A 16,870-nucleotide genomic window follows, 5' to 3' on the forward strand; every position below is an offset into this window, starting at 1 on the left:
AAACCAGGCCTGACTTTCCAGCATGCTCAGCTGGCACTGAGGCACTAAAATAAGGGGTCGGATCGTCTCCGCACGTCGGCTGCTGGGCTCCTTCGAAACGCTGGCGGCCAAAGGCGTCGCAAGAGAGAGGCTGGGATGCAGGTGGCTTTTGGAGCTCTTGGAAAAATCAGCTGTGAGTAAGTTGGCCACCTCAACCCTGCCTAGCAGAAGCACTGCCCTGCGGTAACTACGGCGCGTGCGGTACTGTACAATGTCACAGCCACCTTCAGGGCAAGGCTGAGGGATGAGCAGAGGGATGGGCAGGTGGGTGACTCGCTGCATGGGGCGGCCGGCCGATGGACGGACAGGCAGGTGGTGGACAGCCGGACAGACTGACGGGCAGATGGATGTGTGGGGGCTGGAGCTGGGGGTCCTGGGGGGTGATCTGTTTTCCAGCCCACAGAGTTCATCGCTTGATTCCTTGGCTCCCAGCACCACCACCACACCGCGAGCGCCGTCCCCTGGCTGGACGGACAGGCAGATGAACAGACAGGGGGACAGGTAGGGGGCGGGTGGCTGGACAGATGACAGGACGGACGGACAGACGGCGGGGGCGCTGGGCGGGCGGGCGGAGGGGAAGTTGGCTGGACAGGCAGGCGGGTGAGCGGACGGACCGACAGCGGGCAGGGCGGGCGGCTGGTGACTGGCGGGCGGGGGCGGAGCGGCCGCTGGCCCCGCCCCGCCCCGCCCCGCCCCAGCGCTCGTCGGCCCCGGCCGGCGCCTCCCCTGGAAGGCGGCGGGAGAGTTGAGCTGGCGGCCGCCAGGCCCCGCCCGGGAGAGGGGAGCGGGCGCGCCGCTGCCATGGTAACGCCCCCGGCAAGGGGGGGGCACCCCGGGAACTTCCGGGGGAGGCCTCCACGCGGGGAGCTGGGTCCCCTCCCCCCGCCCAAGGAGGAGGCCCGGGCGGGGAGGTCCGTGGGGGGGGCCGCTGGGGGGAGCTGGGTCCCCTCCCCCCCCCAAGGAGGAGGCCCGGGCGGGGAGGTCCGTGGGGGGAGCTGGGACCCCCGCGCAGTCCGGGGAGCCTCTCCCGTGCCGCGAAGTCCGCCCCAGCCCCGGGGCTGGGAGGAGGCCGGTTTTAGCCTTGCAAAAACCAAGGCCTCCGGCGATGGCCTGGCCCGGGCCCCGGGCGGGTGTCGGCCCCGAAGCGCCGGGAGCGGGAGAGCGAAGGAGCCTGGCGATTCGGGCGCCGCAGAAGCGGGCGGGGAGGCTGCCGGCTTGGCAGGGCGGGCTCGCGAGCGAAGGCGTCTCTTGCTGCCTCCCCCAGGCCTGCAGGCTGCGGGAGCTGTTCGCTGCGGAAGCGGAGCTGGAAGATGAGGTGAGGAGATGCCCTTGGGAACCAGCGTGGGGCAGGAGAGACCCGGCAAGTGACGGGGAAGCGGGGGGCCAATGGGTTGGTAGGCGGCGCGCGCAGCAGTTGCACCCGCTGAGAACCTGACCCAGGGAATTTGGCCTCCTAGTCCGGCCTCCTTTGGCCTCCTGCTCAGGCAGGGGCTGGCCTGCGCGCAGCGGCGTTGAGAAGCGTGTCCCTGCGCCGAGCTGAGGCATAGAGCTGTGCGGATTTTATGATTCCGTGATTGACAAGGGAACCAAACTTCTGGGTGCTCTTGACACCCCCGGCTCCCCGAGGGCACGCTGGCAAAATGTCCCTGCCTGGCCTACGGGATGCGAGTACTCGTGTATAGCAAACGAGAATAGGGCTGCAGACTATGGATCCAGTGACTGCCATCGTCTCTACCCTGCGTCAGGTTTCCAGTGCTCCTCGTGTCGAGCTGTGCTCTAGGATCTTGGTCCAAGGCTGGCGATACTAAGTCACTCATCTTAGGGCCTTTGTAGCTGTACTGTCTTCTTACGTTAAAGGCAGGGTTAGTTGAATCGCCAGAGCATCCCAGGTAAAGAATCCTAGAACACTAGGACTGGAAGGGACCTCGAGAGGCCGTCGAGTCCAGGCCCCCGCCCCAATGGCAGGACCATCTGCTATCTAAACCATCCCTGACAGACATCCATGTAACCTGTTCTTAAATATCTCCAGTGATGGAGATTCCACAACCTCCCTTGGCAATTTATTCCACTGTTTGACCGCCCTGACAGTTAGGAACTTTTTCCTAATGTCCAGCCTAAACCTCCCTTGCTGCAGTTTAAGCCCGTTGCCTCTTGTTCTATCCTCAGAGGCCAAGAAGAACAAGTTTTATCCTTCCTCCTTATGACTCCCTTTTAGATACTTGAAAACCACTATCATGTCTCCCCTCACTGTTCTCTTTTCCAAACTAAACAAGCCCAATTCTTTCAACCTTTTTTCATAGGTCACATTCTCTAGATCTTTAATCATTCTTGTTGCTCTTCTCTGGACCCTCTCTAGTTTCTCCACATCTTTTTTGGACTATGGTGCCCAGAACTGGACACAATACTCCAGCTGAGGCCTAACCAGCGCAGAGTAGAGCGGAAGAATGACTTCTCGTGTCTTGTTCACAACACACCTGTTAATGCATCCCAGAATCATGTTTGCTTTTTTTGCAACAGCATCACACTGTTGACTCATATTTAGCTTGTGGTCACGATAACCCCGAGATCCCTTTCTGCTGTAGTCGTTCCTAGACAGTCTCTCCCCATTCTGTATGTGTGAAACTGATTGTTCCTTCCCAAGTGGAGTACTTTGCATTTGTCCTTATTAAACTTCATCCTGTTTACCTCAGACCATTTCTCCAATTTATCCAGATCATTTTGAATTATGACCCTATCCTCCAAAGCAGGTGCAACCCCTCCCAACTTGGTACCATCTGCAAACTTAATAAGCGAACTTTCTATGCCAATATCTAAATCATTGATGAAGACATTGAACAGAACCGGTCCTAACACAGACCCCTGCAGAACCCCACTTGTTATACTTTTCCAGCAGGATTGAGAAACATTAAGAACTACTCTCTGGGTACGGTTATCCAGCCAGTTATGCACCCACCTTATAGTAGCCTCATCTAAATTGTATTTGCCTAGTTTTGTGATAAGAATATCATGCGAGACTGTATCAAATGCTTTACTAAAGTCTAGGTATACCACATCTACCGCTTCTCCCCTATCCACAAAGATCGTTATCCTATCAAAGAAAGCTATCGGATTAGTCTGACAAGATTTACTCTTTACAAACCCATGCTGGCTGTTTCTTACCACCTTCCAAACGCTTGCAGATGACTTCTTTAATTACCTGCTCCATTATCTTTCCTGGCACTGAAGTTAAGCTGACTGGCCTGTAGTTTCCTGGGTTATTCTTATTCCCCTTTTTATAGATGGGCACTATATTTGCCCTTTTCCAGTCTTGTGGAATCTCTCCTGTCTCCCATGATTTTCCAAAGATGATAGATAAAGGCTCAGACACCTCCTCTATCAGCTCCTTGAGTAGTCTAGGATGCATTTCATCAGGCCCTGGTGACTTGCAGACATCTAATTTTCCTAAGTGATTTTTAACTTGTTCTTTTTTTATTTCAACTTCTAACCCTACCCCTTTCCCACTAGCATTCGCTATGTTGGGCATTCCTTCATCAGACTTCTCAGTGAAGACCAAGACAAAGAAGTCATAAAGCATCTCTGCCATTTCCAAGTTCCCTGTTACTGTTTCTCCCTCCTCACTGAGCAATGGCCCTACCCTGTCCCTGGTCGTCCTCTTGTTTCTAATATATCTCAATCTTTGTGGTGCTTTGTCTGCTTTTGCAGGATTTCCTGTTGGCTGTGGAGGATGCGGAGAACCAGTTCTCAGATACAGTCCCTGTGAACTCAAGATGTTTAAGATCATTTTCCTCTGGGCCCAAAGACCCAGGTTGCCCTTTGGCACCAGCCCACGAGTCCCAGCTGCTTGCTCTTCCCAGCACCAATGTGTTGTCCCCAGTCTTTGGGCTGCAGAACCTTCCAAAACTGAAAGCTGGGGCTGACTGCCCTTCCAGCAAAACACCTGGCCTGAGGCCTCTGACAGCAGTGAATGATCAGACAGTGGATCCTCCAGCTGTGGGCTTTAAGACTCGAAAGAACCAGATGGCCCCCTCCTTGGCAGCACCGGCCCTGTGCCCTTCAAACCGCCCCAGTGACTGCACCCGAAGCTGCCGCTCAGCAACAGGGTTTAAGTTCGTGAGCCGACAGCCTCCCCTTTGTTCTGATGAATTTGAAAATGACCTGTTCCTGGCAGACTGGATGCAGTTGGATGCAGCCTGTGAGAACCCAGGTCCTGGGCCTGCCCCGCCTGAGAAGGAAATGCCCCCTAGGGCATGCAGGAAAGACGAAAGCAACCAGGGACAGACCGTTTACAAAAAGCTTCGGGTGGGAGGTCCAATGGTAACGCTTAGCCCTGGTGGCTCAGTCCCTCTACAGCAGGAGGGGAGCGAGGCTGTCTTCATGGCAGCAGAGAGGATGCAGAATCTGTCCCCGTTCCAGCAAGCAGACCCTGCTCTGAAACTAAAGCTGAGGCCAAGCACGGCAGGTTCTTTCTCCTCTCCATCTAGCCTAGTTGCTCCAGCTAGCTCCTTGGTGAATGCAGTCCCACAGAGCAGTGCTGCTACAGGGGTATCTTGTGGTGCCATCTCCACTCCCAGGTGCCGCACTTTGAGGCCTTTTCCAGCACCCCGGGCTCAGTCTGGAGCCGAAGCAAGCAGCCCTTCTGTGGCTCCAGTAATGGCTTCAAGCTGCATCTCTGTAGAGGGTAGGACTGTAAGGCCACCAGTACCACAGGTGCCCAGTCAGGGCTGTTCCACACCCACAGGGTCCAACAGCAGTTGGCGGCCACCTCTTAGGCTCCGAGAAGGACCACGGTCCTTAATGACTTGTGTGGAGTCAGCAACTTCCATCACCCCGCGGACTCCCTGCTCAGCCTCTCCTGCTGCTGTGACCCTGCAGACCCCAGTGGTCACCAATCACCTTGTGCAGCTGGTCACGGCAGCCAACAAAACTCCCAAAGTCGCTAGCTGGACCCCATCACGGGTAAAAACCCGCCGCTTCCCAGGACCAGCGGGGATTCTGCCTCATCAGGTAAGATGCGTGCAGGGGAGGTGGCTGGGATCTCAGTGGGAAGCAGTAACTCAAACATGGACCCTAAGAGATTGAACCAATGAGCATGTTGCCTTTCAGGTGTGATCCACACACTGCACTGTCCACAGAGCAAGCAAGGAGTAGATAGAAGTTGCTTCCCTGGATTTCCTTCTGCATGAGGGTTTTGTGGGGAACATTACACACCTTCTCCCGTCTTCATGGTGCTCAGAGTCACGTAGGCCCAAAGTCTGAGAGGTATTTAGGAGCTTAACTTCCTTGTATTTCAGTGGGAGTTAGCTACCTAAATACCCTGGAGGAGCTGAGCGGTTACTAAATAGATACATTGTACAGTTCTAGCTACGTTTCTCCCTAACTTACTGTAAAATCTGTTTAGACCTGTCTGTCTCTTTATGTGGAACAGGCCTTTGGCAGGACTGGTGTGAAAGTTTAAGGGGAAGAGCTGTTGCTCTGATTTGGATCACGTTTTATCTGAACCTTCAAGATTTGGATCCATGTTAACCTGCACCTTCGTCCTTTCCAGTAGCGGGTTATTTCTGAGTCTTTGTGGAAGAACCTTTCTGAAGCCCTTGCTACTCTGTGAGGAGTTTATAGGTACACACACAAGCAAGTTACATGAGAGAGTGGAGGTAGGATCAATTCCATACTGAATGGTAGGAATGTGTCTTTTCTTGTGGTTGTTCCCTGCCCCCTGCAGCTTTTATCCCTATCTCCTCTTCTTTCAGAGAGCCACAATGAGCTCCTTCTAACTAGGCAGGCTGAAGTCAGTTTCACACTTTACACTGTTGGGCAGAAAGTAGCCTCTGAATGGCTAGACGCTGTCATTAGCTCCCTGGGCTAGGAAGACTGGCACACAGACCCATCCTTGGCCCCAGTGACAGAGATCTCAGCCCCGAGGGTCACTCAGTAAGATTTGTAGCAGAACCTCTTTGGTTTTTGAAGGATTGCTTTTGAGGTCCCAGAGACTTGCTGAAAGAGATGTAAAATGTGTTAATTGCCTCTGAGAGTGCCCTGAGTGCACATCTAATCTGAGAAGCTGTACTTGTAAGTAACAGATGCTGCTCTCTTTCTTAAGCACGGTGGGAAAAATCTTGAAGAAATCCTGATTTCTACTCCTCAGACTCCAGCCCATGGAGCGCTGGCAAAGCTACAGACAGAGGTAATATGCTTTTTTTCTCTATACCCCACAGCACACGCTTCTAGCAGCAACAGCATCAAAATTGGACACAGCCCCCTAGTGTGTGTGTCTGCTCCTTGCTGGCTGCATCCAACAGTAGCCTGAAGCATGGTACCAAAATCTGCTCCTGATCAGGCAGCATCTCCAGGGTCTCATTTGCATCTGAGATGTTGGTTGAAATACACCGGGGCAAAGCTCATTGGAGATACCCAAAAACTTCAGGACCCTCCAGGGATCTGGGCAGCAAATAGTCCACAAGTACTGGTCCCTTGGTCAGTAGTCCTCAGCTGGCAGCTGTTGCAGTCCGACATTCTGCTAGGAACTGCTCACATGCTAATTCTCACTGTGATGAGGGTGTTTTGTGGCAGCTGGAGGCTAAGGGGCCACTTGTTTTCTCCTTGGGGGCAGAATGCAGTCCATCTACCCCACATCTTCCCAGAGTGCTATGACTTTGAGGGCCTTGTGCAGATCTGAAATGGCAGAATCTTGAATTAAAACTTTTCCTACCATTGAGAGGTTTTGCTGGAGCAGAGATCTCTGGATTTCCATTAACCAGCATAGAACTGGGTTGGAAAATACAAACTAATGGGTCATTTTGCCTTTCCTCCAGCAGGGGGCAACATAGGATTGTTCCTGCCAGAGCTTTGTACAGTTCAAACCCCAGCCAGGAGCTGTGTGAAATGTGGAGTCCTAGTTCTGGCTGGTGTCCAGGTGCAGTTGGAAGGACTGTGAAGCCCTGTAGGACTTATTGGAACATTTGAGTCATGATGGGCCAGCAAACTGGGTGTCTGTGCTACCAGGACTATCGCCCCATAGTTATGGTGGGATAACCCTTTAATGCAGATGCAGCCTTGTACTGATAGAAAAGACTTGTCCATCAGTGCAGAAGCATCATCTCCCTGTACGATAGTAGCTAGGTCAGTGACAGCGCTCTTCCTCAACATAGCAGCACCCATGCCAAGGTTAGGTTCAGCATACTTGGATTTTTTCATGCCTTCGCCTAACGTAGGTGCGTCATCCTCTTTTAAGTGTAGATTAGACCTCAGATACAGCTAGGCGTGGCACTATTTGATTTTTTTTTTAAATAATTCTCACTGATAATAGCAATGCTAATTTTTAAGCATATTTTTAACCTTTGTTCCCTCTAAATTTTCACTGCTCGGGGGAATGCAGGTGAGGGGACATGTCCAATTATTTAATGACACTAGCTGTTGAGAATCAAAAAGTTAAAACTTTGTAAGATAATACACATTGTCAACATCTCATGTCAAAATGTACCAAGTAGAGATCCTTCTATCATCCTGTGTTTTACTGTTCATTTGCAAGTCCGTTTGGCGTCCGCCTCATTCAAAAGGCAGAATCCCTGGCCTCCAACTAGTTCCCATGCAGTATTTTTCTTTCTTTGCCTTCCTCTCTCTCTCTCTCTGGTTCTGTCTCTGTCTCTCTCTGTGTTTTGATTCTCATTGATGGGGGGGTGTGGTGTGGTGTGTGTGTGTGTGTTCTGTGAAATCAACATTTACAGATCGAAAAATCTAATCCTTCCAAGGCTTGACTGGGGATCCTGGCCCTAATCAAAAGGTAGGGATACCCTAAAGTACTTACACGTAGCACTGATTCGGAGGAAGGGTCACCTCTGCTTCCCTTAATGCACTAGTTCAAAGTTCTGTTTCTGCACAGACAAAGAGCTGCTAGTACAAAATAAACTTTAATTTGATTCTGAATGTAGTGACAATGTCTCAGGAACAGTAATGTATGGAAGCCCCTGGGGGAACACTTCAATCTCCCTGGACACTTAGTGGCAGATTTAAGGGTGACAGACCTGAAACAAAAAAATTTCAAAAATCAAATGGAGAGAGAAATCTCTGAGCTGCAATTTATTTGCAAATTTGACTCCATTAACCATGGATTAAAGAGAAACTGGGAGTGGCTCGCCACTTACAGAGGCAGTTTCTCTGCTCTGGGTGCTAATATCGTCCCATTAGACTCTGACAAAGGCTCACATCCCCCTGTCTGATCTGACTTGTTTTTGACTCTTTTGATAAGTACTATTGATACTAAGCCATTTCCACCTTGCTGAATAGACCTAGTCAGCTCTGACCCTCTCTCTTACTGGGACCCCACTCTTTAAATACCCCTCTGAAACACCAGCCCCCCACTCATGCATCTGATGAAGTGGGTCTTTGCCCACAAAAGCTTATGCTCCAAAATATCTGTTAGTCTATAAGGTGCCACAAGACTTCTTGTTCACGAAGCTACAGACTAACACGGCTGCCTCTCTGATACATGTCTGTCCTGTGACTGCAGGAAGTACCAAGTTCCCAGCAGCCAATAGAAGAGGACTTTGGAAAAGGTCCCTGGACTGCCATGAAAAGGGAGCTGCGGTTGGATGAGAGAGACCCCTCCTGTTTCCTCAGGACGTACAGTGTGGCCATGGTGCTGCGGAAGGTGAGGAGGGGTCTGTGCCGCGTGTGAAGGCTCCTTGCAGGAAAGTAGGAATTCAGCTCCTCTGCACTGGCACCTCCACAAGGTTTGACCCCGGCTCTCTAAGTGATACTTTTGGCTTCCTCAGCTGTGCTGTGCAGATCCACCATGACAGAACAGGGCCCAGCATCTGCTACCATCATGGAGCCCTCCTGCAACAGCCTCCTCTGGGGAGGGCAGATGTGTCTGATATCACTTGTCTGAAGCTGCAGTTAGCTGGCAGTTGTCAGGACACTAGTAACTGCCTGTGCTGTTTTTATGAAACAGCCAGTGCAGATTGAGGTGTAAACATCATAGGCCCACATGCTGTAGCCACAGGAGCTCACAGTCAATCTGGCTTCAGTTTAGCAGTCCGTTAAAAGCATGCCCAGTAGCCCAGTTTTTGCAACCATAGTAATTTCCCTGCTGCTGCTGCCCCAGGGAGCTAGGTTCTTTGGTCTGCAAAGCATGGAATCCCAGGGTAGAAGACCAGCCTATTGTCCCAGATGCACTGACCCAGGGGAATCATCTCCCTGAACAAACTAGTGTCCTAAAAATAGTTATTTAAGGCTCATGCACTGAATACTGTATTATGTGGACAGCTACACATGACATGTTTATCTTCAGTGTGGTTTACAAAGAGTTCTTGCTCAGGCATGTGCTGGCATAGTGCCTAATAAACCCAGGTGTCTGCTATAACCAGGTGAATATGCTTAGTTGACTGCATTCAAATAGGCACAGGTGCTTCTGTCCAGTGAATGATCATCCTGAACTCAGCACCTGCAGGTAGTTGAGTCTCATCTCAGCATTCAGCTTGACCAACCACAAGTGCCTATTACAGGATTTCTGAGCCTCTCTCTAACTTAAAGACCAAATTCATGGCTAAGGCTTTGATTGAAATAAGTGATTTGACAGTTTGTCCAGCAGGGTTGCTTGTTGCCTGTACTTGGGCCCTGTTTCTACTGACTCCTTGGAAACATTTGGCCCATTTGTTTACAGTGAAATGAGAGGTGTCCAGAGACAATAACTGAATTATTCAGTTCTACCTGCTCTGAAGCAGTCGGGGGGGCCAAGAGGTGGAAGCTGTGTGGGGAGGAGAAGGGGGTTTTGAAAAAAATTTAACCCGGATCAAAGCAGCCCATGACTGAAGTCTCTTTATCATTCAAGTAGACACCCACTAGCCACACTGAAAATCGTTAGCTTATAAAAAGCCACCTGTACCAGATGGTGCTAATACATTTGTCCATATGCACTCAGGGTGATATATAGAATGGATCATAGAAGTTGAAGGCTGCATATAAGCTTTGATCCAGGGGTATTCACCAATGTTCCCTGTAAACTGTGCAGTTGCTCAGGAGAGATTCGGATGCCAGCCAGTTGATTATCAGAGCTCTCGCATCTAGTTTTGTTTTCCCTACTGGTGGTGCACATTTGCATATACCTTAGTGCACATAAAAATAATTCTGCACATGGAAGGAAAAGATGAGGTAACGGTGCCACTGTTTTCATACTGAAGGCTGCTGGTGTCCTTTGTGGCCCCTTGGCCTTTTGGAATCTTGCAAATTCTTAGCCTTGTTTTGCTCGCTGTGAGCTCCTCAGACTTGAGAAGACGCAGGGAAGGGACAGAAGTGTCTCCAAGCTCTCCTGTCTGACACAGCTGTGGCACTGCCTCCTCCCTTGCCCTGGGGAGCTCTTGGAACCAAGGCTGCATGCTCAAATCCAAACCATGTTCTCAGCACGGTTGCCCTGGAAGTCCCCAGTATAGAGCCTAGCCCACCCTTTTGGCAGAACACGCAACCTGAGAGTGGAGCATCGTACTTGGAACCCCAGCTTCCCTGTGTCCTTGAAGATTTATTGCAATAACTGCTGTAGGGGCACCTGCTGGCCCCAGCAGGGACTGGGATTGCATTGTGCAGAAGGGCCTGGCAGCGAGCACAAGGTGTCCCTTTCTGCCCACTGAGTTGCCAAAGGCAGTGGTTCTCTGTCCCCTGTGTAGGCAGCGCTGAAGCAACTCCCGAAGAACAAGGTTCCCAGCATGGCGGTGATGATCAAGTCACTGACACGCACCACCGTTGACGCTGGCGCTGTGTTCAAGGACCCTACTGGTAAGAGCAGCGGTTAACCCATTGGCCGGTGAATGAGACTGTTGGCCAGCAAAGGAACTATAACCAACAAATAATAGCTGGCTGTCCTCCCAGTAATAAGATCTCATTTATATGTAGTACCTGCCTGCTAGCTTTCTCCAGGACATCGGGGTCTCTCTGTCTGCTCTGCCACCATCGCCCTTTGTGTCCCCTGCCCTTCTCAGCCACGCAGGTGAGGCCCATCTTGTTCACCTGATCAGTGGCCCATGAGCTCTGTAGCCTTCCTCTTGCTGTGGCCTGTGTTTTATTTCCAGAGGTAGAATACACACGCTTAGGATTGTGTAGATCTGCATGGAGGTGGGTTGATTCCTTTCTCCCTCCTGCAGCAACCAGCTGCTGCCTCTCAAACATGAGACTAGGTGCTCCCAACTTCATAGTGACCCACCCACCCATCTGACTGTGGCCTCCTGCTAGCTGTGAACAGGCCTCTCCAGGCTGTGTGGAAGTGGGGGTCACTCATTGGACCTCAGAGAGATGTGATCAGCTAAGCCCCATCTCTCACAGGCCGGTACCGGACGGATCCTCCAGAGTGCTTGTCCCTTGTAGGAGCCAGGAAGCTTGGCTGGAAATGGCAAAATGAGGCGCACTGAATTACACTCTAGCCTGCCCTGTTGTCCTGATCCCCCTTCCCAGTGGCTTGTCGTCCCTCCCTCTTGGGCATGTCCTCGCAGGCTGGCTTGGCCCGCGCATTACGGCCCAGAGCCCTGTGGCAGCCACGTCATTGTACTGCTTGGTCTTGGCCTGACTGCACCTGCCCAGTGTTGCTAACGGATTCCCTGTCCTGCCCACAGGAGAGATGCAGGGGACAGTGCACCGCCTGCTGCTGGAGGAGAGACAGAACGACCTGAGGGCCGGTGCAGTGCTTCTCTTAAAGCAGGTACCTCAGGCAGAGATCAGGGCCAGGGTTACGTACTGAAGGACTCTTAGGTGCATGTGTTTTATTTCTGGAGCTAGAGCTTTGTGGCAACAGGGAGTCCTAAAAGCATCGAGTTCTGGGGGTGTGGATTTGATACGTTGCACACGGATCCATCTGCGGCTAGGTCACTGACTTGCATCCAGCCCCAGTTGTCTCTTCCTGCTTCCCTTATCTGAGGTGATGAAGGGAGGTTTGGGTTTGACATGAGGAAAAACTTCCTGTCAGGGAGGCTAAGCACTGGAATGAATTACTTGGGGAGGTTGTGGAATCACCATCACTGGAGATTTTTTAAGAGCAGGTTGGAAAAGCACCTGTCACGGATGGTCTAGATCAGGGATGGGCAATATTTTTTGATGGGGGTGCTGCCAAGATTTTGGTAAGGGGTCAAGGGCCACACCCTTCTATGGAGGTGGTGCAGGGTCTGGGATGAAGATCGGGTGCCTAAGGAGGCTGAGATGCAGGAGAGCGTGGGGGTGGGCTGAGAGAGTTTGGGTGAAGGAGAGGATGCTGGAAGGCAGGGCCTGGGAGGGAGTATGGGTGCAGGAGAGGATTCTGGCCTGGGAACAGGTGTAGGATGGGTCTGAGAGGAAGTTGGTGTCAGGTGACAGAGGCCAGCTGCAGCTGGGAGGTGCTTATCTATCAGCAGAGTCAGCCCCCCAGTGGTTCCGTGTAGCTCTCTCTCCGCAACTGTTCCCCAGAAACCAGCCAATGGGAGTTGAGAATTTGTGCTGCACTGTCACCTTCCCCAGCAAAATCTCTCTGCTCCCATTGGCTGGTTTTGCTGGGGGTGAAGATGGCACTGGAAGCTCTTCCCCCTGCCCTGCCGTGGTAGGGCTAGCCATGGGCCCGGTTAAAAGGGTTGGTGGGCCAGCTCCAGCTCCCAGGCCTTATCTTGCCAACCCCTGGTCTTGGTGGTGGTTCCTGCCACGAGTGCAACGGGACTGGGCTTGAGGACCTCTCAAGGTTCCGCTCTGTTCTGTGATTCTGTGACTGGGATAAGGTGGGAGAGGGCTTGGTCTGTTACCTACTGGGCAGCCATCCTTGCTTAAAATCCATCAGCTGGCAATGACCACGTGCCCCAGATTGTCCCCTTTGGTGGCTGGCTGTCCTCAGAGGCCAGTGACTGAATGGGGCAGTCTGGTGAGTTCAGCCTCTGTGACCCAAGAGGGTGAGGTATGTCCCTCACTGCCCCAGCTTTGGATTTGGGGCATCTGTCTCCAGCACAGCCAGTTTTCTGTCCCAGCAGCTGGCGAAGACTGACACCTGCAAACAATTCTGGAGGTGCTGAGTTGTCTTTCAGGTGGGGTTGCCCATTACCTCTTGTGGGGTGTGCCACTGGGAATATCGGGGGCCAGAGAACGCTGGGTACTGGTGAGTAGCCTTCCCCTCTCATTGCAGGTGGGCGTGTTTTCCCCGTCCCACCGCAATCACTACCTCAACGTGACGCCCAACAACCTGCTGAAGATTTACCTGCCGGAGTCTAGGGATGGGGGCCTCCCACAGCCATCGCAGGAGCATGGGCAGACGGGAGATAGGACAGTGCTAGTGTCCTCGGAGGTACAGAGCCATGTGTATCTCCTGTGTTCTGTGGGGCATTTGAGAAGTCTGGCCTGGCTGGGTCTGGAGGCATTTGGGGGAGGTGTGCTAAGAATCTGAGCACGACTAGGGGCTTTCGTGGACTTGGGAGGAACAGATAAATGCCTGTTTCTGCAGGGGGAAGTATATTGAGGGCAGCTTGGAGGACTAAGGAGATTCTGGAGGGGGTAGGTACTGACATGGGAGATTTCAGGAAGAGAGGGTCTGACGCTATCGTGCTGAGAGCAAACGAAGGGAAAGCCCAGAGCATCTTGGCTGTCTGGCTTTTTGTAGGTCCAAAGCCCAGCTGAATTCCAGCAGGACTCTCCAGCAAATATCCCCGGGAGTGCTTCCAACCCCAGGTGCACTTGGAGCTTCGGAAGGAGTGGAAACAGCAGCTGGAGTACAGACCCGTCGCCTGGAGGACTACTGCCACTGGGGAGCCATGGAGTGAGCAGATCAGGGTCAAGCAGACCTTCCCAAGAGGAGCCCCTGGGGGCTGAAGCCTGTGACATGGGTAAGGTAGATTTGGCTGCAGATGTTATGGGCCACATTCCCCAAAGAGCTCCGCTTGTTGGGTGCCTGATGGGGGATGGGTGCCAGGCATTTGAGAATCTGGCCCACCCAATGAATAGGGCAGATGCCTTCTGCTGGTCCCGTCACATGGCAGTCTTGGCTGCTGTCTGTAGGAAGTCCAGGAAGAATATGGAAGAGATGGTGGCTGTCTCCCTTAGCATCATCTTTTATTTTTCCTTTTCCAAACGTGTTTAATCCTTCCAAGGAGGTGGGCCCATTTCTTTGGAAGTTGAGCTCCTGGGGTAAAAGGCTTAATTCCCCAGCGACAGGGCCCCTAGATGCCCCAGGATTAAATGGGAAACTTTCTCCCCCTCCTCTGAAATGAACTTGATCCCTATTCTTCTCCCGTCTGTGCAGATGACCTGGATGGGCTCCTAGGACAGCTCCCAGAAGACTTCTTTTCTGCTTCTAGCATGGAGAGCAGCTGGTGACTGCTCTGGAGCAACAGCAAGGCCAAGATCCCCTAGCCAGCCTGGAGCTGGATGGACATTCAGCCACTGGCAGAACCAGGTTGAATCACGGCAGGGGTTGGGCTCCGAACAGCAGGTGATTCTTGTGCCTGAAGCGTCCTGCGTTTCGTTTATGAAGGGTAGGTTTGTTCCCTGGCTGGGAGCTGTGAGGACAAGACGCTGCTGAGGGGTAGTTTGGGTTTCCTGGGCAGAACAGGGCAATGCTGGCAGCCCTGACATGAAATGTCTGCCTTGCTGCCTCTGGGCCCTGGCAGCTGCACCCTTGGGGCCCTGGACCCCTCGCTGTCCGCAAGTGACACGGCTTTTCCCTCTGGAACCTGATTCCTGCATTAAACGAGTCTTTGGCACCTCAAACGTGTGACTTTCTTCAACTGCCCTCCTTTCCCTTCCAGCCTCTCTCGCAGCCGGGAGAGCACAGTGCTGTGTGGGGAGCACTGAAGGCTTCTGTTAACTGGAGCACGGCTCCTTTCAAGCATTACTGTTGAGTGGGCTGAGTCACTTTGGGGAGTGAAGGAGTCCTAGCCATGCTCCTGGTGACCGCCTTGCAGAGGGACACACAAGGGCTGCGTGATTCGCTCCATTACAGGACAGGAGCTGCAGCTGAAGACAACCGGGTGCTTGATAATGAAGCCTGATCCTCCCTGCTGTTGAGCGACCGCAACTCCACTGCTGAGACTTAAAGCTACTCAATACCTTTGGAGGATTGGAGCCGCATCCCCCACTCCCCAACAGTGGCTGGTCTCACGTGCAGCTATATGGTGGATATCGTTCTCCACTAATTAGCAGCCAGGCCAGCCAGAACCCCCACACCAGCCTGGCGATGGTGACAGCTGCACTCGCCTCTTGTCCCCAATGTCTGGGCCAAGGACTTCTGGCATCCTGCTGGTTCGGCTTCGTTCTCCTGGGAAATCTTCTCAGGCCCTGATCTTAAAGTGACACTGTGGTTTAAAAACAAAAAAAATCCCCCCTTCCCCTCCTCCTTTGCTCACAGCGGCGGCTGCTGAGCCGGCATTGCTGTTTGGGGCTAGGCTGTTTCACAGCACCATCCTGCACCTGCTGACGTACAAATGGGAGGGGGGAACATGTATTTCTGGGGCTGGGTGGGGGAATAATGACAGAAGAAATTGTCCTTTTAAAAGTTCTCGAATGTTTCTGTCTCTCTTCAGCTTTGTAAAACCCTCAGCCTGATCCTCAGGGGGTGCAAATTAGCATCGTGCCTGGCTGCCCTACACCAGTGAGAATCCAGCTGTGTTTGCACCCAACTGAAACTTCAGGGCTGCTTCAGGCTTCCACGTTAATCTCCCATTAAAAGCAGCCCCTGGCTGCAGGGATGAGCAAGTGCTATAAAGAGAAGATCCTGCACAGGGGCAGCTCCCAGACAGGGCTGGGGCAAGTGCCTGGCCTACTGCTATTGCCTCAAGCATGTTACCTGTCTTGTTTTGCTCCCCCTCTGTCTGTTTAAAAACCTGCCATGGAACTGCTGAGAGCGCCTGTCATCAATGATTCCCGTTACAACGGGGCTTGTGATTAACGCTCTCGAAAGTGGAGACTTGGGGTAGGGGATCTCCTTTCCTCTCTCCTCCTCCCAGCCTTGCTCGCTCTGCAGTTATGGGCTCAACTTGAAAGGGCTTATGGAAATACTTCATGGAAGGGCCCTGCTTTCCCCCTTGGTTTGTTGGGGGTAGGCTGGGATGGCCCCTCTCCACTCCAGGGCTGGGGAAATAGCTAATGCTGCATCTCTGCCAAGAAGTTCCCCCTTGGCCGCAGTAGGCTTCTTCTACCCAATGCATTCTCCAAAGCTTTGTCCAGGCTGGAAGGGACCCTGAGCTGTTTTTCTTTCTTTGCCACAGCCTAACACTGCATTAGTAGCAAGGCTTCTCCCCTGTACCGTGTATTAACACTTAGCTCAGTGTCCCCAAAGCCCTTTACAAACAAGGGCAGCCTCATTATCCCCATTGAACAAAGCGGGGAGGGGGGACTGAGCCATGGAGCACTGCCCAAACTTGCTTCACAGCACTGGCAAGAGAGCTGGGTTGAAGTCCCAGTCCAATGCCTGCCCACTAAACCACGTCACCTCCACTTCAGCGATTTTCCCCCTGCCCGCGTGAGGTTCTGTTTAACAAGAAACTGGGATGCCTCCCTGTAGTTTAAGTTGGGTGAAGACCCACAGCTGGATTCTCAGCTGGCGTAGGTCAGCCAGGCTCTTATGAAGTCATGAGGCTGATGCTAATATGTACTAGTTGAGGATCTGGCCGAGGGTTTTACAGCATTGCCACGAGGCAGAAACATTCAAGAATTTTTTAAAGACCATTTCCTCTGTTGTCATTCTCTCCCTCACCCTGGCACTAATGCTCTCCCATCGCATTTGTATGCTGGTTGGCGCAACAGCCTGGCTCCAAACAGCAATGCTAACTCTGCAGCCGCTGCCCTCCCGGTGAGCAAGTGTCACGGTTCAGTTCTTCTATTTCTTCCCCCGGGGAGCTGGGTTACA

The 16,870-nt window shown here is 52.5% G+C and overlaps 1 protein-coding gene across 2 annotated transcripts; it reads left to right on the top strand.

Moving 5' to 3' along the window:
• Positions 1-762: 762 nt before the first annotated feature.
• On the top strand, positions 763-14,726 carry HROB (homologous recombination factor with OB-fold). Of its 2 annotated transcripts, XM_074978830.1 has the most exons (10): positions 763-843; positions 1,304-1,354; positions 3,742-5,043; positions 6,137-6,220; positions 8,543-8,683; positions 10,695-10,803; positions 11,634-11,719; positions 13,157-13,315; positions 13,628-13,850; positions 14,267-14,726. In XM_074978830.1, exons 1-10 carry the CDS (start codon positions 841-843, stop codon positions 14,338-14,340), a joined length of 2,232 nt encoding a protein of 743 aa, XP_074834931.1. In that variant the 5' UTR covers positions 763-840; the 3' UTR covers positions 14,341-14,726. The 2 variants fall into 2 exon arrangements, with proteins under 2 accessions (XP_074834931.1, XP_074834930.1); XM_074978829.1 differs by lacking the exon at positions 763-843 and having other exon boundaries at positions 880-1,354.
• The last annotated feature ends 2,144 nt before the right edge of the window (positions 14,727-16,870 follow it).

Source organism: Carettochelys insculpta, chromosome 28 (genome assembly GCF_033958435.1).
Source record: "Carettochelys insculpta isolate YL-2023 chromosome 28, ASM3395843v1, whole genome shotgun sequence".
Classification (NCBI taxonomy): domain Eukaryota; kingdom Metazoa; phylum Chordata; order Testudines; family Carettochelyidae; genus Carettochelys; species Carettochelys insculpta.